This window comes from Stegodyphus dumicola, chromosome 9 (assembly GCF_044657685.1).
Source record: "Stegodyphus dumicola isolate Sdum_Otavi_A_Nest chromosome 9, ASM4465768v1".
Classification (NCBI taxonomy): domain Eukaryota; kingdom Metazoa; phylum Arthropoda; class Arachnida; order Araneae; family Eresidae; genus Stegodyphus; species Stegodyphus dumicola.
This window is the reverse complement of record NC_140776.1, coordinates 100,402,403-100,427,483: the sequence shown is the minus strand read 5'-3', so window position 1 is coordinate 100,427,483 and position 25,081 is coordinate 100,402,403. Positions and strand designations below refer to the sequence as shown.

At 31.1% G+C, this 25,081-nt stretch overlaps 1 protein-coding gene across 8 annotated transcripts in view; it reads left to right on the top strand.

Annotated features, from left to right (window-relative positions):
- LOC118196617 (WD repeat-containing protein 76-like) overlaps positions 1 to 25,081 on the top strand; it is a 133,167-nt gene that overhangs the window by 39,842 nt on the left and 68,244 nt on the right. For all 8 annotated transcript variants that reach the window (XM_085823814.1, XM_085823815.1, XM_085823812.1 and 5 more), the window contains 4 exons: positions 135 to 167; positions 3,168 to 3,254; positions 3,358 to 3,434; positions 19,587 to 19,722. In XM_085823814.1, coding sequence (XP_085679940.1) covers positions 135 to 167; positions 3,168 to 3,254; positions 3,358 to 3,434; positions 19,587 to 19,722 — 333 coding nt within the window. The remainder of the gene's footprint in view (positions 1 to 134; positions 168 to 3,167; positions 3,255 to 3,357; positions 3,435 to 19,586; positions 19,723 to 25,081) is intronic.

The following is a 25,081-nucleotide window of genomic DNA, read 5'->3' as shown; positions in this document are numbered from 1 at the left end:
TTATAAACTAAAATTAGTTTGAAGTGGGAACATATGTTTTACATATCTCCAAATTTAATCTCTATACTCTAATCTGTATATATTATTTAATAAATTATATCATAATTTTTAACATCCAGCTTGTCTTTTTATAGGAAAAAAAGAAGGGGAATAAAGACTTAAAACCAGTGAGTACCTTTTCTTCAACAATAAAAGTTTACATGCTAACTAGCACTTGGTGATACGCCACCACCAGTGTGATCCAAGATAATTAATTTCTAGGGTTGCCATAATATTCATAGAGCAGAGTCATGAGGAAATTATTTGGTTTGCTGGAGTACATGCAGAAAGAATCATGAAAAGTATTACCAGTTTATAAAAATTTTCGTGTTTTATATATTCCGATTAGAGGAAATGAACATGTGCCATGTTTATAAATGTATAAAATCATACTCAAACTAGAACATACTGTATTATATTATACAGATATCTGGAAAATGTATAAAGGAATTTTTTTATATACATTTGATATGCTTTTATCGTCAAATTTTCTTTTTATATATTTGTTGCTGTGCTCTATAAAAATTATCAGAGGGGTTTCTTTCATGTGTTTTCTTTGATTTATTTATTTCCAGTTTAGATTTAAAATTTTTCTTTTATAACTTGAAATTTACAAAATTGTAACATCTACATTACCAGTGGTCTCAAACTGTAGCTTTCTTGTTAGGTTAGATTTTTTTTTTAATGTGATGAAACAAAAGAGGAGTATCTGCCTTTGAGACCATTCATAGAGTGATCTAGTCATCATTATTGTCAATCATTATTTAACTAATGGCCTTTTCTTCAAAAATAAATGTGATGCTTACATACTAACTATCACTTGGCTAGTTATTTACGAAATATACTTTGAACTTAGCTAACTTAAGGCACAAACGTCTGTGAATCCATTCATGCCTACAGAAGAGGATTTAAGCTAAAGCAATCAAGGAAGGTAAATTAATGTATGCATAAATATACGGTTTACTTTGCAAAATTGTCAACTAAATGTCAGTTTGTTTCTTTCATTGTGATTAGTCAGTTCTTGTACCAATTTGGCATCTATTCAAAGAGTTAGAATATCATTATACTACATTTTGACAAAATGAAGCCTCTTCTGACTGCAAAGCCCTTGTCTGAGCAAAGCCTTATAGAGCACTTCTTAAAGGAAATTTAAAATATATGTGAGTAATGTAACAAAAAAATCTCTGTAGCCAGCCTTTATACCTGATACCAAATTGAACCATCAATAATGTAGTGCTCTTAACTGCTTGGCTGCTTTTGGACATGAATTTTTGGTTTTCTATTATATTACTTTCGATAATGGTTATTGTAAAGTATTACTAATGAAGAATTTACTTTTAAGTTTATATTTGGGCCTCAGCATCTAGTACTGTCACTGAAAGAGATTGTTATGGGAGGAATTCTTTAAAAGCAGTTAGTTCTTCCATTTTTAGAATTCAAGCACATTTCTTTAAATATTAGAATGCAGATTCAATTATGAATGCATACGTTTATTTAGAATAATAAATACATGAACTTTTCCTAAACTTACTTGAGCTTCTAAATTAGATTATTTTTATGTGAAATGAAAATTACTCATTTTTAAGCCCATCATTTCAATGTGTTTAACTGTATAATGTTTTAAACGGTCCTTTTTAAACTTTTTATCTTCATATTAATCATATAAATGAAGTAATAGGAATCTAAGTTAAAAATATTGCTAGGTATTTATTTTTTTTATAAATATGACTTTTATTTTGCTGGACATATATCCTGTTGAGGAAATTGAAAGAGTATGTGGTGTAATCTGTAGTTCAGATAAAATTATAATTTAGATATCGGACTATTAAAATAATTATAGTAATAAAACTGATTAAAAAATTTTATAATATCATATAATAAAACGTTGGTTCTTATTATCTGGAATGCCATTAAAAAGTTGTGAGAAAGTAATCATAAGGCAATGCAGTAATTTGCAAGGTGCTAAAAAGTATTTACATCACAATCCTATATTTACGTTTTGGCACTTTTAAAATTCAATTATCATTTTTCTGATTGGTGTGCTTTTCCCTCTTTTTTTGCGGGGGGTGGGGGAGTTTGTTACATTGGGTGTGTCTCTTTTCCTCATGATGAATGATATAAGGGGATTTGCCAATTGAAGGAAAAATAATTTGCATGGAGATGTAGTAGGAAAAACTGAAAGACAAGTGTTATGATTTGGAAATTGCTTGAAGATAGCTGTATTTTGTTTACAACAACTGTTCATTTATTGGCAGTGTCCTGAAATTGTGTATGCAGCCAAGTTTGTGCATTCAGCAGAAACAGATTGCTATGTACATGAAAAGCACACCAGTGCACCCCCCTTCCGAAAAAAAAAATGCAGAAGTATTTCTTACAAAAGCTATTTTTCATTACTGATATTTCTAGCTTTTTTAATTTTATTGATTGAATACTTAATTTGCCACCAATTATAAAACTATCTCTTGCCTTTGCATTTTAGTTTGATGAAGAATTAGTTAGCAATGAATTTGTGACTTTTTGGTGCAGGTGCAGTTAATGAGAAAGTACCGAAATTTTACATTTCATGTTTTAAAAATATTTTAGAATATTGTTAGCATCAGTGTTAATACAGTAACAGATTTTTTTATGGAATGGCGAAAGTTCACTTAGAATTGCTGAATTTTTATATTTTTTATTTAAAGCTGTAACATTTCCATATTTAGCAATTTAATCAATTTTAGGGATTTTTTTTATAAAATGCAAATTTCATTTCACATTATTCACCATTAAGCATAAACACTTAAAAGTCATCTCTTGGATTGATTTCACAATTCACTTTTATATATTTTATCAATTTTCATTATGAAATATATATCTATTTCTTGATAATGAAACAGCAATAAAAACAAATTTGATTCAGAAAGATTAGTAACTACTGGTTTTCAGTCATCTGATTTAATGCTTGTTTTTCTAACATTTAAAATTTTTTTGAGCAAGGTCTTTTAAATTATTTACTTGATATGGGGGGGAGGCCTTCATCTTTTTTTACCCTATTTAGAAGGTAAACCTGGTGAGTTTTCAGATTTCAAAACATATTGTTAAGTTGAATTAATTATTAAAAAAAAATTTTTAAGTAATTTTTCTTCCAGTGGAGTGGTGTGAGTGAAATAGAACGGTTAGCCTTAAAGAACAGAGAAGAACATCTTGCATTATTGCGATCATTGAAAATTGAACAGGTATATATATAAAATTATATATATATATATAATCATATTATCTGTTTCAGATATAGTTAAATAATTCTTTTCAATGCATTTATTTTATTTTCTTCTCTTGTAGGCTAAAGAAGACTTCATCCAAGCGGTTGAGGAGCTTAAACCTAAAATGAAACCAAAGCCAGTAAAAAGAGTTTATAAGTAAGTCATTTAGCTAAAAAAACATGTTACTCACAGCAAGCACAAGACCAATTTATGTAGACAAACTATTAATCTCTTACAAAAATCATGTGGAATTAGAAACATTTTTTGTTAGATATACTATATGATTCAAATGCTTATAAAACCTGTCAGTAACTCTAGAATGATCGTTAATATATAATTACTAATATTTATAAAGAAACTTATTATTTTTAAATAGTTCAATTTTTATATTGATAAACAATAAACTGCTGTAATTGTTAAAGATAAAATATAGTATGAGCACAGAATTTAAAAAGAAATACATATATTTGATTTTAAATAATTTAGTTTGTTATAGTGATAAGCGGTAATGTTAAATAACATATGTTGTGCAAGTGATAGCAGCTCAAAGGCAGTTTGCTTAGTTCACACCATAATTTTATATCAAAAAGGAAAAAACTGCCATATAGGAGTTTTTCTAATGTTGCATTTAAATTCCCTGGGAAATAATCAGAATTACAAGACTACAGGAATTGTAGCAACTCCAAATTCTACTAATCGTACATTATAGAAATATTAACAAGTGGGGAAATAACACGGTAAATTTGCTTCTATGTTAAAATAAAAATAATACCCATTATCACCATCTAATAAAATAAAATTTTTCCCATATAAATGTAACTAAAATAATAATAATAAAATAAAATTTGAAAGCTTTCAGATTATTCCCACTTGCCTTGTGTTGTTGAGTTTTTAATCAAAAATTCATTAAAGTTTTAGAAAATATAAAATAGACAATGAAACAAATTTCAAATTAGGTTTTACAGGTGTCTATGTAGAGGACTGTAGGGGACCATGTAGAGGGGTAGAGGACTGTGTTATTCAAATTTTGATGGCTCTAGGTACCGTTGTTTTTTCACAGTGCAAGAAATACACATACATTAATGTTGATTCTTCGTTGTTTAATTTCTTTGAATATAATACAGTGCAAAAATATTTGGTGGCAACAATTTGCAATGTGTTACAGCTGTTTTTAGTGATTCGACGCAAAATGCCATTTCGAGACCAATAGCCCATTTAGGCTGAAAAGTGCTAAATATACAAGCAGTTGCTTAACTGTATATTTCTGGAACAGTGTATTTTTATTGCATACTCTAATTGCTACACGTATTACTGTTTTAACTAAATGTGAATTGTTGTAGTTCTATGATATTGATGTGTTAACATCTAATCTAATGTATTATTGTCAAAAACAAATAAATAAAGCAATTTGCACAAGTCAAATTGTGAAATAAAGATATTTAAAAAAAAGTATTATTATTATAGAACTGAAGTAAAAAACGTGGCATAGCTTTATAATATTTGTTCTTTGTTGAAGTTAGGATGAAGGATATTTTTCTTTGGGAAAAGAGTATCAACAACTTCATGCAGCAATTGCTAATAATATAAATATAATTTTTAGAATACTAGATATAACAAGGTGCATCTATAAAGTAATTGGATAATTTCTTATAAATAAGAAAAAGATTACCAACCTTAAAATAAATTTATTTCTTCAAAATAATACCAGAGGAGTCTATACAATTTTACATTGATTCTTCAGTTTATCAAAACACAGTTTATAGGCTGTGGAACAATTCTGTCACAAAATACACATTTGATTTAATATCTGAAAGATTTTAAAATCTCTGTCTTTTCTTGATCATCTTAAGCTGCAGAAAAAGGAAAACATCAGCTGGCAATAAGGCGGAAGAATATGATGGGTCATTTATAATTACAAATGAATGCTTAGAAAGATATTGTTATAAAGACAGTGCTGTATAAGATCTGTCTTTTGTTTGCTGTTCTATAAAAGTCTGGGGAGAAATCAAGCAGAAACTTTCTTCATTTTCAATTAAAATTAACCAACAGCTTTCTTTGCTTATCCTGAGCATGTTTGAAAGTTGCTGAGTTATTACATGTCTATCAGCTGTTGAAAGAATGAATTTTCTTCACATTTTGCTCATTCTCTGAACAGGGTTGATACAGTCCTTAATAGTCCTTAGATTTTTTGGAATCAGTTTTTGGTCCTTAAAAGTCCTTAATTTTGGCCAAAATCAGCAGGAGGTCCTTAATTTTAATCATCTGAAATTTCTGTCTGTTTTTCAGACTGCCATTTTGAGTGTGAATTACCATTTTAGAGGAATATTTTTGGCAATTCATTGACATATATGGTTATCTTTTGAATGTGTTCATGGGTTATAATTTTATTTCTAATATAATATAAATGATGGGACACTTGGAGTTTCTAAGCAAGAAGTGAAACATAAGCATTTTGAAATTCATTTTTTCTAATAAAGAGCTCTTAAACAACTTTTCACTTTTAGGAATATGAATTCTTTTATTAAACAATTGTACATTTTTTCGACTTATCAACATTTTGCCGATTTCAAGATCAATTTCTATAGAAAATTTTTAATTCCAAGATCTGAGAATTTTTTGACGATTTTTTTAAACCTCATAACATTGATAAATTTCATTAAAATGATGGTAATATATTAAAATTATATTTAAAAAATAATATTAAAATAAAACATTTTTATTTTCACTGTCATATTATTAAGTTTCATTTTGGCAACTTACTATACAATATTTTGAATCTGAAAAATAAAGCACAATTTACAAAACAGCTGTTAGCAAAAGCAAATTTAGCTATGTAATTAATTAAAAATGTTTTTTTATTTTTTTCATAGTAAGAGTTTTTCCCATGTAATTGTCTCAGAATATTAAAAATTCTCAGAATATGCATCAGTTTCCTTTATGAAATTAATTTTATTTTCCCTAAATATTTCTGGCTTTTTGCTGTTACAGAATTGGTAGGGATAATTTTTCTTTAGGATTTTGGACATTGCAGCTTGGAAAGTTTAGAAGGTTTTGAAGGCAAGATTTATAGCAACAGGATTGTAGAATGTTCGAGAAATGTGTGACAAAATGAAAAATGTCTCTGGTATCAACATGTAATGGATGTATTTTACAGAAAGTTTGCAATGAATTTCTTACTTTTTGGAGAATGTCTGGAAGAACAAAATGAAAACATAATATTTGAATGTTTTACTTCTGATACTAGAATCTTTTTCTTAACATCCCTTTATTTTCTCATCTTTTCACTAGACGTCACTTTCTATCTTCTCTTTATTTTCTCCACTCTTCACTAGACAAAAGCATGGAAAATATCAAAAATTCTTCTAATCTTATCACATGAGCAGGCATTATAGAAAGGGATTTTTTTATTAATAAAAAAATTGAAAACTTACATTTTAAAAGATTTATCTAATATGTCGAAATGCACCGTACACAGAGCTGGTGCTTGGCATTTTCCGACCTGATGCATCTCTGTGGATCATAAATTCTGCTTCCAATGCCTGCACTAAATTCTAAAAGTTTTGCCATTTCTAGAATTTTTTTCTGTGTGTCACTAAGTTCTAAAAGTTCTGCAACACCAGCTCTGTAACCGGCCTTTACCATATGTATTTCATATTTCTTCTGAATGTTCATATTACTAAAGAAATAAAATTAGCCGCCTTTTTCTATGCATTCTAAATGATTTAGTGCTTTTTAGAACAACAGAAATCCTTAATTAAATCCAAAAATTCTAAAATGGAAAGGAAATGTGTTGAAGAAAGAAACTGAATGCATAAATAAAATTATTCTTCAAACATATGTGCGGTTCTTGTTATGTAAATTACCCAATTGTTTACAATTTCTGCCTTTACTATAATTTCCCATTTTTGTTTCCTCATATGATAGAGTTACTGAGCCAGATAAAATAAAAATTAAACTGTATAATCTTTAACCACTAGTTTACATTTTTAGTTCGAATTTGGCTTTTCTTGTTTAATTATGTCACTGTGAGCTGTAATTGATTTTGTTAGCATCAGAACATCAGGGTTCATACGATCCTTAAAAGTCCTTAATTTTTTTCAAAAATGATTTTTGGTCCTTAAAAGTCCTTAATTTTGGGCAAAATGAATAAACGGTCCTTAATTTCGCTCATTTGACATTTCTTATCATTTCTAATGATTGCCATTCTAAGTGTGAATTACGATTTCTCATGAATATGGAATTAAAATTGCACGGCTCTTAACCAATCTATTGGCAGATTTGCATTGCAAACGATAAAAAAAAAAAAAAAAAAAAAAAAAAAAAAACAATTAGCTACCCGAACGAAAGTATCGGTGTCTGATTGGCTATTCACCCAATCTTTCGAAACAGGTGTTATCCATAAATTTAGGCAGATTGTGACGAAAGCGGGAAGCCGGAAGTTCTTTAAGAGGCGAAAGTGATGATGAAGGTGCCCGAGAAAAAAAAAGGGGGATTCTGAAAATATTTGCCAAAATTAGAGCAATCCCCACCTGGAAGGCCACAACCCTTCCGACGCCAATAGGAACGAGATGCCTGGAAAGTGCATTTTAAATTAACTGTGGCTTCATCAAGCTGATTACAAAGACTGGATATTGATGGATGGCAATCCTTAAATGTGGTCTTTGTCTGAAACAAATTGAAATTTCTAGAATGGGAGAGTCAGCACTGAAGATTCACATGAAAATTAAGTTTCGTTTCATCATTTCAATTTGTTTTTACATGGTTTTACTTAGCTTAATTTCTGTGTTTGTTTCAATTAAGACATAGATTAATTTTTTATCACCTTCTACGGAGTTTATTCTCTTTTGCACATACTATATGTATGGGATATCGGGATTATGAGTTTATTTCTACAGAGGGTCCGTTATCGATTTCGCGGGAAATCTGTTGGGTCCGTTTCAATTTTAGGTCGCCAAGGGCAAATTCGGTAACGCTAGCCGAGAAAAAGTGAAGTTCGGAAATATGTTTTGAAGCTTCAATAGACAATTAAGTATTTGGTTTAATCCTATGCTGTTGATAGTAATGCATTATTTTTGCTAATGGCAATACAATTATTAAATGAAAATAACTAACTAATTAAAAATTTGTTAATATTTTTAAAGCTGAAAACAACTAATTAAAACTAATTTTCCTGAATTAACTAGACGCAAAATTAACTTTCATGAATTACTAAAGTTATTGGGTAGAAGTTTAACTGAAAATATACATTCCGTATTATATATATATATGTATGTATGTATAGTACAAAGTCCGAGGTCTGGACTTGTCGGGACTTCGGCGATCCCAGATTTGAGATTTTTCCGGATATTAGATCATTGTAAATCTACTAAGATGTCGCATAGAAATTATAAAATTGAAAATATGAAATCATGATTTATGAAATAATGAAGCATTTATGATTTAAAGGGTATCAAAATTTACAAAAGAAAAGAGCTTAATATTTATATGTTTACTTTTTTAAACATTTCTTTCAATGTGAGTTGTTTGATTTGTTTTCTCTGCTAATACTTTAGACTAATACTATAGACATATAATTTCTTGTTCAGTTATTAAGTTCCATTTTTCAAGTTCTGTAATTGCTGTGTCGAGAATTCCGAATAACTTGTCAATCAAAATTTTTTCTCGTTCAGTAACCTCTTTGTTACTTTCTTCACTATCGGTAGCTGTATTTTCTGGATTTAGAACCATACTACAGATTTCGCCCTCCGTTAATTGATTGATGATTGGGCATTGTCATCGCAATGAAAAACTTCTGTTTAACTTTGCTAAATTCTGCCGCCTGGTGCGGCCATGCGAGCTCTGGCGCTGGTTCTGGCTTTATGTGAATAACAAATCAGTTATTCTTAATTCAAATAGCACTAAATATAATCGTTTGTCCTATGAGTATCATTAACAAAATCTATTTTTAGCATAAGGAAAGAAATTTCTGCTAAATCTCCCCTTGTCAACATTTTAGCGCATTAAACTTAAATCTGTAATCGGATAATAGTCTATTATTTGGCATTGCTGCATGATTCATCACTCAAGTTGTCATCCGTTGATAAACATGCGGTGATGAAAGCAAAATACAATAAATCATGATTCGCGATTTCGGCATCAAGGATATAAAATATTAGTTGGTGTAAAATTAACAAATGTTTCGGTTTGAGATTATGCCAAGCAGATACGCAGCTATGGAGTCAAGTTACTAATCACACAAATTTATGATAAAATAATTATTTCTTCAATAATGAGATATTTTATTTAGCGCCAAACTGAGATTAAGAATCGGATTTCCGGCATGTTTTTTTATGATGAGGAAAAAAATCTGATGCGCGTGTGTAAAGCATACCCCTTCCCTTCAAAAAAGCGCTAAAAAATTGGTTCGTGGTGGCTTTGAGGTCCGGATTTTAGATCATTCCAGATATTGGATGTCTGGATCTCAGACTTTGTACTGTATGTATGTATATATATATATATAAAATGTATACTTTCACTATTCAAGTATTCACTGTGACAAGTATTCCCATCTTGTCACATGAACAGGCCTCTGTGGAAAGGGGCTTCTCTGTAAATAAAGCAATTAAGTGACTCATCATACATTTTTCAACGCACAGTATTTGATTACATAAAATTTTCTGGAGGTGTTCTTAATATCGAAATTAATAAAGAAATGAGATCAGCAGCAGCTTCTGCAAGGTCTAAATATATGCAGTATTTAGAAGAACAAAAATCTTTAACTAAATCTGAAAATTTAAAGAGGAAAAGAAATATTATTAAGGAAGAAATTGATTATATGAAGCAGAAGAACAAATTTCTTCAAAGGGACATTAAAGATATTAATGAAGAAGTAGATGCTTTAGCAGATGAAGCTGAGACCAGCAGGAACATTGATTTGTTTATTAAAGCAAATGAACTTAGAAGAATAGCTAAAGAAAAGGAAATAGACATAAATAAATTAGATGTTAAAATAGCTGAAAAGATTTCAGATTTAAAAAAAGCACAAATGTTTTGTATCTTTTATTGTACAGTTTATTATTCTAGTATCTTTCAAAAAAAACCAAGGAAATAAATTGTATGTTTACAAATCAGTTATTTTCATCTGCAAAATATTCTTACATTGTGATTATAATAGTAGTTGACTGTGTTTAGATAAATATCAAATAAGTTAAATAATAATCATATAAATCTCTAAAATAGTGACTGTCATTAGTGTAAAATACACTTATACATGTTTTTCAAGAAATTATGTTCCTAATTTAATGTTATCTGCTTCATAACTTGTAGGGAGTTAGTTTAATTTTCAAAATTGTTTTATGGTAAGTATTAAATTGAATTTAATAAAAGTGCATAATACACACTTCTGTTAGTTTCTTAAAGTGAAATTACAAGCATGAAGTCGGTTGTATAGATAATTTCTTTATTCTATTCGTTTTTTTTTTTTTTTTTTTTTTTTTTTTTTGTTTGTTTGTTTGTTTGTTTGCTGATAGGTCCTTAATTTTTTCTTTGATGGTCCTTAAAAGTCCTTAATTTTCATGTAAGGAAATGTGTACTAACCCTGAACATGCCTTTATGTTCTAAGCTCTTTTCAGATAAGAGGCTTATTTAAACCTCTGTCTGTTATTGTAATATTGTAGTTACGTTCAGCCATAGCGATAATTTGCTTCACGTCTGTCGGAAGTTTTGGACTATTTAACTTTACCAGATCAAGTAAACCCTCATAGGTACATTGTGGAGAGGTTGACAAGTCAGGAAATAAATCACGCAGGAACTAGCAAGAGCTTTGGTTTATATATTGAGGCAAAACTCTTAATTGTTAGAAAAGATGCTTAAAGAGAATGAATTCTATATAAACTAGCCAAAATGTTTGGGAAGGTTTCAAATTAAAATGTCAGTTAAATATTTTGTTGAGTGTTGTTGTTACGAAACATAAATGTTTTGTAACAACGGTTGGCAAATGTTTTTAGCTTTTAATGTGTAATTGTCCTAATATCATTTGAGAATCAATGTCATAAATTACATGTATTTTAAACAGTGAAATTTTATTAGATTTTGATTTTAAAAGCCTTTTTTAATAAATATTGTTAAAAAAATAAAGTTTAATAGTGGCCATGTAAATCTATAATGACTAAGGTTAGCTAACTATCTAGTTTAATTATTTATAACTAACTGCTTACCCTTAAAAATTATCTCTACATATTAAAGCGAGTTATTGCCTTTCATTAATACTCACTGTGGTCACAAGATAAAACACAAAAATGTAAAAATTGAAGTAAAACTTATTCTTTGCATCTAGTGAGACTTAATACAAAACAACTTATCACCTCTGGTGCATTAATGGCTTATTGGAACCTTAAAGTATATTAACTGGGTTACAACCACTGGAACTCTACACGAAGCTACGACACTAACTGCATTAAAGAGAGCCTGAGTAACTTTCAACGCTTGCCAACTATGCCTACGTCAGGCCTTTCGGGTTTGTTCTAATCAGCAGGTCTCTCTCTAGACAAGCAGCAGCAGTGACAACTTTCAATCTTTTGTTATGAATCATTCTGATTTTGATCTTACTTCTCATTTTAACCTATGCCGGTTGACATAAGATCTACCTGCTATTTACTAAACCTCTAGACTGACCATGTATGTGACAAAATGAGACGTAAAAAAAAATTAACATAAAGCTAACTGTTAGTAAAACGTAAATGTCACTTATATCTTTCAGATATGTCCAATTATTATAAGTGTAAAATATTTAATGCTACTTGATAAATTGCATAAATTTTATTTTATTCTCAAGCTTAGTATTTATATTAATTAATTCATTTTTAGTAATAATGCATACTACTTAGGGATCTATTTTATTTTTAGGATAATATTACAAAAGTGAAATTCAGGCATAGATAATATTTTTAATTGAATTTATTCGGTTCCCATTTGCTTATAGGTCCTTAATTTTTTTCATTAATTATCCTTAAAAGTACTTAATTTCTGTGTGCAGAAATGTGTGCAAACCCTGTTAGTTGGAATGTTTTCAATGCTGAAATTGGCCTGTTGGTTTATCTTCAACACTTTTATATCCGCATTTAAAGCAGCTGTATCTTTCATAGACTTGTGTTAACATTTTGGTAATAGATTTACCTATTTTGTAAAAAAAAAAAAAAAAGTTATAACATTGTTTCATGTTGAAGCAAATTTTTTTGTACAATGGCTTCTCAGTAAATGAAAATGACTCCATCATTTTGATGTGTAAATGATAAAATAACCAGCTGAAATGGGCTTTAACAAGAGTTGATATGTTGTTCTTTTTAATTACATTTATTCTTTCACTTATTTATTTTATTGTTTGGTCTTCTAATTTTCTGGCTACTTTATGGTCACACCTTGTATTCCAAGTCCAAGATCAGGACTCATTGGGACTTTGTGATTCTGGATTTGGGATTTTTCCAAATTTTAGATTATCAATTTAAATCTAGTAAGCTGACATGTAGAAATTATAAAATTACAAATAGGAAATAGTTGTTTATGAAATAATGAAGCATTTGTTACATTAAGGGAATCAAAATATACAAAAAAAGCTCAAAATTTATTTGTTAATTTTATTAAACATTCAATTTTTTTCACTGTCAGTAGCAATATTGTCTGGATTTAGAACAATATATTTATGGAGTTTTCATGCATTAGTTGATTGATGATTGGAACATTGTCATTGCAATGAAAACCCTCTTTTATATCCTCGTTATTTATTACCAATACTCCACATTTCTTCACAAATTCCATTAATTGGAAAATTTTGCTTTTTGTTCGCAGTATTCGAAAAACTTCAGATTTGCTAAACGTCACTAAACTTCAATCTGCAATACTTTACTAATGATGTTTCATGAGATTGGTGATTAAAGACGTATTGTTCTGCTGAATTTTATCTTCCTTTCATTGCAAACTGACAAAGTTAAGCCTGAGTTATGTTAGTTTATTATTTATTGTTGATCACAGATATTTAGCCAGGAAGATCTTTAGCCTACAGAGGCTTCCTGATAGGACATTTAGCTGATGGGGACATTTAATTTGCAGTATGCTTAACTGACCATGGTAGCATCCCTAAAAAAAAGTGGCAATGTTTTAGAATAACTTATCCATATTTATCTGACAAAAGGTTGTTTCCATGGTGCATAACAAGAAGGTTTATGGAAATACCACATGTTTGACTTTATTTAAATCTTAAAAGACTATGGATTTTAAAATTAGACTGAAAAGCAACTTTATTTTGGGGTAAATTTTCAAATTAGTTTTGACAACAATCAAACATAGGTATCTCTTTCAAAAAAAAGGAAAAAATAATTTCTGCAGTCAGAGGAGCAAAATAATTTTATATGGAAAGAAAGGATTGGAGTAAAGCAAAAACAAAGTAACATGATCTGTTAAGGATTAATGTCATTAACTAGGAAGAAAAATTTTTTTTAATGTGAAATTGTTTAGAGAAAGCTAACTTACTACCTGAAGAAGATGTAGGGATAGTTTTTGTAGATCCAAAATTGAAATTATGATAAACTGTCCAATAATGATTATATATCAAAATTTTGTGTATTTCTGCTTTTCAAAAGTATGTTTTATATCAATGACAAGAAATTCAATGCACTTTCAGTGTGGCTTATAAATGTCTAACCACACTCATGTGATAAGCTAAAATTCCACAAAAATTCAAATCAGCAATGAGATCTTTAAGATCTATGTATTGTACTTGTGAATTTTTCCTTATTTGACTGCACACGTGCTTAAGGCTTATTAGACATTTTGTGGCCTGATGCAGTCTCTGCAGGTCCGAAATTTTTCTGTCCAGGGCCTTTCTAAATTTCTTTCCAAATTTTGCATTCTTTTGCCTTCCCTAAACTCTAAGATTCATCACCCGTTAATTTTTTGCTTGTTGTTTTTGGAAGTTCTAAAAATTTTGTGTTGATAATCATGCAATGAAGAAAGCAATAAATAATGATTCGCCAGGTTGACATCAGTGATGAAAAGAAATTAAGAATTGGGACTCCCTATATGTTTTATGAAATATCAAATGCACAAATATAAAGCATGAAAAAGTTCGCTGAGCATCAGAAGGTCTGGATTTTGGACTTTGTGTTACAGAATATTAAATTCTTTATTAGTTTATTTTATTGTCAAAAAGAAGGCGTTTGGTAATTTTGAATCAGATCTTCGCAAGACAATTCCCCCACAAAAAAGAGCAAACATTTAGAAATTAATCCTTAAAAATTGAAGGAAATAAAACAAATTATGAATTACAACTTGATAGTTTGTTCTATAATGACTAATATCTTTTATTTGAATTATGGAATACATTCTGTATTATTTTGGGCTTTGTTGAACTTCTAGAGATGCTATTTTAAATGGCATGTTTTATAAATCTGTTAATTTGTATAGCATTTCAGAATGTATTATATAGTATGAGTTCATAATACAGTAAAACTATTTAGAACTCTAATAATTCTGATTGATTGTTCTTCTACTGAGGCTGTTTAAATTTAAGCTGGTACTTCTTTATTATACTGAAGTGCCACTGAATTAGGGATAGCTAGTCAATAATGATTTGGACCTCCTCTGACCTTTATAATGGCTGCCAAACGACAAAGCATAGATTCAGTAAGTTTCTGGAAGTATTCTATGGTAATTGCTTGCCAAACATCGCATAGAGCTGTGTATAATTTAGGAAGAGTTGCCAGTGTTGTATGATGAGGTTTCAAACTTTTCTCCAAAGCATCCAAAAGATGCTCAGTAGAATTTAAGTCAGAGCTTTTAAGTAGCCAAGTTATGACAGAAAAGTTAGAACGCTCATCCAACCAAGCAGTAGCCAACCGGGGCCTGTGAGAGGTGCAGTTATCTTGCTGGGATACTCCATTTCCATATGAATCACAGGACAACGTTAATGGATGGAGATGATCGCCCAGCAACTTTACATACCGAATCATATTGAGAGAGGTTGGTACAAGTACCAAAGGTCCCAAACACTGCCAAGAGAAAACATCCCAGACCGTGATTAAGCCATCATGACCTTGTACAGTTCCAATCTGCCATACAGGGTTAATGGCTTCATGAGTATGATGCCATATTCTCAGCCTCCCATCAGTATTAACCCCTTAACTGCCGCGGGCGTATATATACGCCTTGCTCAGCCGATGCGTTAACTGCCCCAGGCGTATATATACGTCCTTCCAAACTGCTATCATTTGCTTTGCGCTGCTACACCTAAAATTATTCGCAAAGTTAACGCATCGGCTGCGCATCTGGGGCAGTTAACGCATCGGCTGAGCAAGGCATATATATACGCCAGCGGCAGTTAAGGGGTTAATTAGTTGGAATCAAGACTCATCGCTTCTTGCTTCTTATTTCAAGTCCACTAGAGTCTCTGTATTCTCTTGTCCAGGCAAGATGGGCAGCTCGATGGCATGCGTTCAGCAAGGGTACTCTTGTGAGTCTACGGCTTCCGAAGTCCATATGATGAAACGAACGTTGTACGATCCTTTTATTGACTGTATGGCTGTCGCCCTGATTCAGCTGGGTGGTAATTTGAGCTAACGTTTGACTTCGTTGACTGTACAATACAGCTGAATGTCTCGCACCATGTTTGTTCTAGGTTGTCCTTTGCCATTTACCCGATCGCTAGTTCTTTTTCCCAACCATCCGTGTATTCTCTGCATACTCTTGACACTGTCGACCTTGAAAATCCTAGCCCACTGAGGATTTTGGAAACAATGGCCTATGGGTCGATTGCTACTATCTCTCCAAGATTGAAGCTGTCTAAATCAGAAGTTTTACTCATACTGGTAATTGAAACAACTGATTAACAACAACCATAGTACTGGCTGTATGTGCATTTACCACAACTTCCTCACATGAGCACAGATGCTACTCAGCGCTATAAAATTTGCATAGCTATGTCTATCCTTAATTCAGTGGCACTTCAGTATATAACAGCTCCTGTTTTTTAAATGCCAAGTTGGTGGCAGGATTGTCGATAAGTTTACGCTTACTTCTAACATACATCCTGTGCCGTGTTTCTCCAGCTGCATTTAATATGGCATAAGCAGACTCCAGCTTCTACGAATTCTCTGTAGTTCCTGCAGAAATTCCTTAAAAATTATGAGGTATGGAAAATATTGAAACAACTACAGGTTTTCTTGAGAGAGGGGCACAGGAAATGGTATATAAAATGGAATTATTGGCAGTATATAACATAGGAAAACAGAAAAAGGAACTTACTGAATTTCTTGTGGATTCCACACCCCACTCACAATGGATAACAGAAAAACTATTCGTTTTTCTAAAAGTGATGACTAAATGGGTCACAAAATATCTTGGCAACCCCTATAGAAAAGGCTCCAACTGGTGTCAGATTCAAAAGTGAGACTAACAATTTTAGCATGTACAAATGCTGCAGGAACGCACAAGTGTAAACTTTTCATAATCGGAAAAAGTACACAACTTTGAGCATTTAAAAGAGTAAAGATTTCTCCCGTTATATATCATGCAAATAAAAGCGCGCGGATGACACAATTCTTAATGAATGATTGGTTTGAAAATCATTTCATACCCAAAGCTCATCAGAATTCGTTTGGTTTACCTGATGATGCAAAAATTGTCCTTGTAGAGAAATGTTTGGGTCATACTTCACATAAAGTTTTAGTGAAAGATAACGTATTCTGTATTATTCCTTCCTCCAGATTGTACGTCCGTTATTCAACCTATGGATATCGGAATAGTGCACACGCTGAAATCCAAATATAAAGTAGAATTTTTAAAAGCCATGTTAAATTTCTTGAATAATGGCAAGACTATTCAAGAATGTTTTAAATTTTTTTTGCATAAAGTCTGTTTTGTGGAGCATCATTAGGTTGTAAGAGGATGTGTCTCTAGATACTTTAAAAAAATTTTTTGGTATAATTTATGGCCAGCTACCATATTTCATGGTGTTGATGATGAATAGGATAGCCGCGAATGTGAAAGTTTTCAAATATCGCAAAGCAAAGGTGATTTTGTAAAGAAATGTGGAGAAGCAGTGATAAAGCAAGATGATGTAACAGAAGATTTTCATTGCAATGATAATGCCCCAATCATCACTCAAATAATGGACGGCGAATTCTGTAGTATTAGTAGATCCTGAAAATACTGCTACCGATAGTGCCAGAGAGGTTATTGAAAACCAAAAACTTTCGATTGACAAGTTAGTTGGAATTCTCAACACAGCAGTTACAGAACTCAAACAGTGGAGCTTTGTAACTGAATAAAAAATTATGTCTGTCTACAGAATGAAAAAGAAAATATTAGCGCAAAAAAGAAACTTAAATAACTTACAGTGAAAAAAAGTTTAATAAAGTAAACAAATTAATATAATGTAAATTGAGTTACCCTTTAGATCTCTTTTTGTAAATTGTGTTACCCTTTAGATCATAAATGCTTCATTATTTCATAAATCACGATTTCATATTTTGAATTTTATAATTTCTACATACCATCTTAGTAGTTTTAAATTAACTATGTAATATCCGGAAAATCCCAAATCTGTAATCACCTAAGTCTCCATGAGTCCGGATCTTGGACTTTGTACTGTATTAACTTTAATTATATTTTAGTAGATTTAGTAATATTTCTACTTAAGTAATAAAATTAAAATTTCTAATCAAGTATGCATATAATTTGCAAAAAGTGTTTTTAATTACTCAGTTTTTTATATTTAAGGATTTTAAATTGAATCATATTTAATTTAATGATTCATTTAATTTAATGATTAATTAAAAATTAAAAACAGCTAATAAAAAATTGTTTTATATGCACATTTTCAAAGTTGCAAAAATGTGGTTTGCATTTTGCCCATTGACAAGCTTTGCCATAAGTTGGACTCTATGCATCGAAAACATTTTCTTATCTGAAAGACTTTTAGTACATAAACTTCACAAGGTAAGGCTCAGAATAATACCGAACCTTGCCTCATTGATTTTTATTCCACTGCCTAGCAAATTTTCACCATCTTTCAACATTTTGTGTTTAAGAAACTTGTTTGCCTAAATAAATTGAAATTTATGATTTACAGTAAAATTTTTACCTCCTTTTTCCAGTTCCTCTGTTTTATATGCTCACTCACAGTCTGAATAAATCATCAATCCCTTTTGTACATGTTGATATTTTTTACCTTGAGTTTGGTTACTTCCCTCTTTGGAACCTAAGTGAAAAAGACTTAAGCAGTTTCTCACCATAGCCCGGCAAATATCAGCATTGGGGAAGAGTCATACTGGTTTTGCCTTTTTCTGCATGAACAGATAATCATTTAGGTCCATACATTCCCTTATTTAGTTGATGGATTAGATGGAGCAAATAGAACTCTCTCATACCCTCTCTACAAACTCTTCCAGTCAATAATTATATTTTCATAAAGGTGGAGTTACTTCTGGTGCCTGTTGCCATTGTTAATTTTATTGCTTGCAGTAAAAAAGTATAATTATAGTCCAATAAACATGTTATGCAGAATAATTGTACTTAGTTTGACTTCATTTGGAAAGTGCATAGTTTAGTAATTAGCAGAAAACATATAGCTTAGTAATTAGCATGAAATTAAATTTATATTACTGTATATACATCTAAAAACACTTTATACAAATATGGCCAGTATTCAGTATAGCTAAGTTTTAGTAAACTAAAAGTAAATTATGGGTTTCATTTTGCTCACATAAAATATAATATGTTTAATATAAGTAAAAATGTAACTAAGATTATATGTTACTTTTAAGAATTATCAATAAAAATTAATATCATTGTTTTATTTTACTTGAAACAGAAATTGGCAAAATATCTTGTTCAGTATTGTGAAAACAAATGTGTTATGTTTTCTTTCAGAGAAGGGGAAAATATTTAATTCTTTTTAACTTCTTGAGCTCTATTGAAATCTGAAATTCTCTCACCTGTATTAGAATATTTATATATATATATATTTACCTTCCAGGATAAAAGGTAATCTCATCTGAATTTCTAGCTATCTAAATTGGTTGCAGTCTCAATTACTCCAGGAGGTGTACTCCTGGAGTAAATCAAAAGTTAATCTTTCGCTATTATTCTCTGGAAAGGAGGATGATCCTTTTGCTGCAATGAGCTGTGCGATCATCTGTGATAAGCTTTAATGTTTTCTGCTAGTATTGTTTCAATAATTTATGCAGTAGATATGCTGAATTCATCAATATCCATTTCCTGAAAACATTAATCACTTATTTCACTTATTATTCTTATTTATCAATTCGGTTTATTTAGGAGCAAACCTTCTTCTCCGCCTGTGTTGAGAAAAAGTAAACGCTTAGCAAAAATGAGTGTGGACCTTTCGGAAGGTGCATTATATGCTAAAGCTATTGAAAAAGCAGAAGAGGAGGCTGAAGAAATAATTAAAAAGGTAATTTTTATTAGCTGTTGATATAAATTTAAACTTTTAAAATATTTTTCCTTCTTGCAGGCATTTATGTTTCATTTTACGTAATTCAGTGTAATTTTCAGAACTTTTATGTTGATATAAAGAGCATTTGTTCTTGTTTATGTTCCTTTTCATTGTGACTAAAAGAAGTGATTATATGTTCTTGTATCGAGCATTCTTGTAAAAAGTGTTAAAACAGCTTGATGGATTCATTGTTTTGAAAATTTTTGCACCTGCATTAAAACAGTTGCTACATTAATGACCAAAGATTTCAGTGGTCTTCTGTATCAAAATTTTTGATAAACCTGTTCTTTATTAATGTCCACTTGAAGCAGTTGTGCTCCCAGCTTGTTTTTAGTAGATCAAAAGTGGTAAACTAATATTCTTTTACAACATGGCATTTAGTGCATGTTTTATGAGCTATGTTAATAATACAAGTGTTGCTTAATAGATAACTTACAGGTTCGCAAAAAACTGAGACTACACATTTTAACCCGCCAACATTTTATTCTTTGCATCTACTATATATAAATTTACAACACAACTGTAAGAAAATTAAGGTGCAGTTGAAATGTATCTGTGCATGCGCGTGCTGATGTCTCCTTTTCGTCTGCCGAATCTCTAGGAGGGGGCAATAACGCTTTCTTCACAAAGGGGGGATGTCATCTGTTTGCCACATTTCTCCCACCTTTTGAGTGAGTGGCTACACACTCAAAACATAAATCTTACATCAATATAAATCAGGGTTATTACTTAAATCTTATTACTTGAAATCAAAATTAATACTGAGCAGTAATAATGCAACAAAAATAATAGCACAACAAAATAAATCATAATAACTCAAAGACATGAATCAGTTTCATATAGTTTTACGTGATTTTAAGATCCAGTAGCTTTCTCCTAAATGTGACATCAACAATGTAGTACCTGCATGCAATAACTCTTTGTGTGCACTGAATATCAGTAATTTGACTACTGGATATTCAAAAGGTAATATGATGGGGAACTTAAAGCTGCTAAAGTCGTCACAATAAGCAACATTAGACTTAGCTCCTATTAGACCATGACTATCGACAAATGGTCCGAGTCGTCTTAGCTTATCATCTGTTTTACCATTAAACGACTCTTTTTGTATTAATAACATTAAAGCTATTTCTCCCCTTTCTATTTCAGGTACAGTCAAATCCTTAGAATGGTGTTATTATTATTTTTATGTACATTATTATAAAATCTGAATATCCATGATAACATTCTAACAATTTTCTTAAGTGACGAGAAACACTTATAGTACCATCCAATACTATTATCATTCTTTACCAACGTAACAATAACTGTCTTATGTATTTCTGAATTAACTAAATCCTCATCTGGTTCATCATTAAATTTAGGCCAATTTGCCTCATCTTCCCGTAATCAATCAGGTCCCTTCCACCATTTTTGTTCTATTAATTGATCTGCATAACAACCTCTAGAAAGTAGGTCAGCAGGATTGAGACTACCAGGGATATGTCGCCATACAGTGGGGGAGGTCAAAGATCTGATTTCCTGTACACGATTAAAAACGAATGCTTCCCAATGTTGATTTCGCCGTATCCAACTGAAAGCTGTCAAGGAGTCAGTCTATCAGTGAATGCGAATTTCATATAAGCCAGTATCATTAATAACTGAAGACAATAACCTAGAACCAATATTACGAGCAAGAAGTTCTAATTGAGGAATCGTAATAGGTTTTAAAGGCGCTACTCTTGATCTTGCGTGTACCAAACTAAAACTTTTAGCTTTTTGCCACTCTCTACTCTTAAAAAGATGCATGCACCATACGCACTTTTACTACTGTCACAAAAGAGATGCATTCTCACAGCTTCATTAATAGATTTGAGACCTACCCATCTAGGTATTTAGATACTGGATACCAAGTAAAACCTTTTACGCCAAAACCTAAATTTTTTGGTTAATTCATCGGGAAGAACATCGTCCCATTTTAAGCCTTAAATTCCAAGTTTTCTGTAAAATTAGTTTTGGAATCAACATTACAGGAGCTGTATGTTCTATAACATTAAACACCTGATGAACTACTGCTAAAAACTTGTCTTTTAGTAACTGGGTCCTCAAGTTTTATATTTTGACCTATTTTGCAAGATAAGGTATCTGTATGCCATGCAAGGCCTAAAACTGACGCATCTCCTTCTGTGGAGGAATCTTCCTCTGGCACAACATTTCTTACATTGGATTTCCAGAATCTTAAATTAAAATGACCCAAAGCCATAATTATTTGTGATTCATTTACAAACTTTCTCATTTTTATTTCTGAATCCATATTAGCCACACAGTTATCTACGTAAAAGGATGCTTTCAAAATCTCCGCTGTATGACTTAAGGTTTCGGGAACTACACTCAAATGATGTTGTATTGTACCGGCCAATAAATACGGACTAAATGTAATGCCAAAAACTACTCTACTGTGCCATTACAGTTCAACTTGTTCTTGATTATCCATATTGATGAACCACATAAATCTCAAAAAGTCTCGATCTTCCTTCCTTATAGATATTTGCAAGAATGCTTTTTCTATATCTAAAGTGACAGCAACGTAATTCTTGCAAAACTGATTAAGAATCGAAGGTATAATTTTAATTAAATTTGGTCCAGTAGATAAACAATCATTTAATGATGGGTAACCAGGCGAATGAGAACTTCCATTAAACGCTGGTCTTATACTCGTGCTACTATTTTCTTTTACAATCTCTCTATGAGGCAAATAATGTACACCCTTATATTTTTTCTAATCCGGTACTTTGTCAATTATCCGAGTGCTAACCAGTTCTGGAAAACATCTCTGTAAGTATCAAGATTTCCCGTAGTCATTAATTTTGTTTTAGTACTTACAAGACACTTTTCTGCTATCACTTTGTTTTCGGGTAAAAGCGAGCAATCCGACACCCAAGGTAATGCTACTTCGTACCACCCGTCTGAATTTACCATAAGAGTCTCTTCAAAATATTTTTGTGTATCTTCTGGTAACTGAGTTTTGGTTTTACTTATGGAAGGTTCACTAATACCCAAAACATCTAACTTCCAGAGATCACTAATACATTGACCCTTCACTAACAGAGAAGAAATTAGGGGGGATACAGTATTTACCGTAGTTGGCTCAGTGCCATTAATTTTACCCATAACAATTCAGCCTAACTGTGTATGCACTTCGCTGACACCGCACGTAAGGGGAACAATTTTTATAGTTAGCAACTTACCAGCAAAATCCGCACCAATTAATAATTTTCTCTTTATCGACATGACATGGACCATTTTCTAAATCAATTAATTTAATACCATGTGACTTAAATTCGTGTAACCACAAACCAGATGGGAGTTGTTTAATTTCAGAACAAATTTTGTTTTGACCAAGTACCTCTAATTTACACTTATATTTACTACATATATTGCTTACTTAGGCAATAACATATTTTTTATACACATTTTCTGAAGTCTCAACTCCACCAAACAGAAATTGCTTAATTTTTGATTCACCAGTACACTTACAATTTAACCTTTGAGCAACATCATTACATAAATATGATTTCATCGAACCACTATCATAAATTGCTAGTACAAACATTTTTTTAGAACCATTCTGAATTTTTACAATTAAAGTTTGAAGATATACATCTGATATCTTAACATAGTTATTAAAAATGCCTGTTTTGTTTTCGTCATTCCCTAACTTTGTGACACTTTTTGTTTTGTTAGAAGGCAAATCAGGGCACATAATCACAAAATGTCAATTTTTTACGTAAGGTGCACATATGTTTAGCTGTACACTGATTTGCTCTATGTTTTTCTTAAGACACATAAAACAAACATTTTCTTAATGATATCTTTCTTACATTCTAAACTCATTAAAGAGGCATCCTTACAACTTTCAGACAAATTGGATTTTTCACAAAAAATACAATAAATTGGCAGGAAATGCTGATTCAACTAAAGGAAATAAAATAACTGCAAATTTATCTTTAGTTAAACTGAGTGATTCCAATGCGTGTAGTTGAGTTTGCAACTTGTCATAAAGAGTTAATAAGTCTGTCTTTTGTTTGTCATTGATTACCAGCTTTAATAGTTCTCTAACAAAAATTTGAATTAAAACATTTTCATTTCCAAATTGTTCTTTGAGATATTCCACAGCTTTTTCATAATTTTCTTCCATAGCAGGAAAACTTTCCACTATTGCTCTTGGCGCAGTCTCAGGTTTCGTAGATTGCAGTAGATAATGAAACTTGTCTCTCCTGTCGATGCGAGTATCTTCATGTATTTTACTAAATCTCGTCCAAAACGTCAACCAATTTCGAGGGTCTCCATCGAACTTCACCAGTTTCTGTTTTGTGGCCGTAACTATTCCTGATAAAGTACCGCTATTTGTTGCACCCATAGAAGACTGTGAACACTTATCCTTTTTTCTGTTACCTTTTACTTTCAACGTAGATAATTTATCGTAATATTCTTGAGCTGCACTAAATTCCCTTTTGTATTCTTCTTGAGTACAGCCTTTTTCTGTAGAAGTTCCAAAAAAGGAGTCATCCGTATTTCGTAAAGTTTTATACTTCTCCGAAATTTGATCTAAATAAATTTGTAAATTATCCAAATCCAGAAAATCTGATCGTATCAGGTCTTCCAGCTTATTCGCTGTTTTCATAAATGCACTCCTAATTGCTTTCCTGTTTTGCTAAATCCAAATCCTCCATGTTTGCACTTGGGAACTTCTCAGTTATTTTCGTAAATTATATAAACAATCATGTGTCGAAATTGATGTTGTCACCGGCTCGCCAATTATGTTGCTTAATAAATAACTTACAGGGTCGAAAAAACTGAGATGATGCATTTTAACACACCAACATTTTATTCTTCGCGTCTACTATTTACAAATTAACAAAACAACTGTAAGAAAATTAAGGTGCAGCTGAAATGTATCTGCGCATGTACATGGTGATGTCTCCTTTTCATCTGTCGAATCTCTAGGAGGGGGCAATAACACTCTCTTTGCAAAGGGGGATGGTGATCTGTTTGCCACAGCGAATATTTATGAAAATCGTCAATTAGCTATTATAGATTATATTAAATCAGCATTATTAAATGATAAAGTGGTAAAAAAATTAATAAATATGTGTATTGTTTTAAAATATCGTTTGCTGTATATTTTATAGTCTGAAAAATAAATTTCTAATATTAAAAAGATTTAGAATTGGCAATTTCTGGGAAGGATGATTAATCTTACAATGTTGATAACACTTGGAGCTGGCAATTTGTTACCCCATGTCAAGGATTAATTCTGTGGCCAAGTAAAATAAAA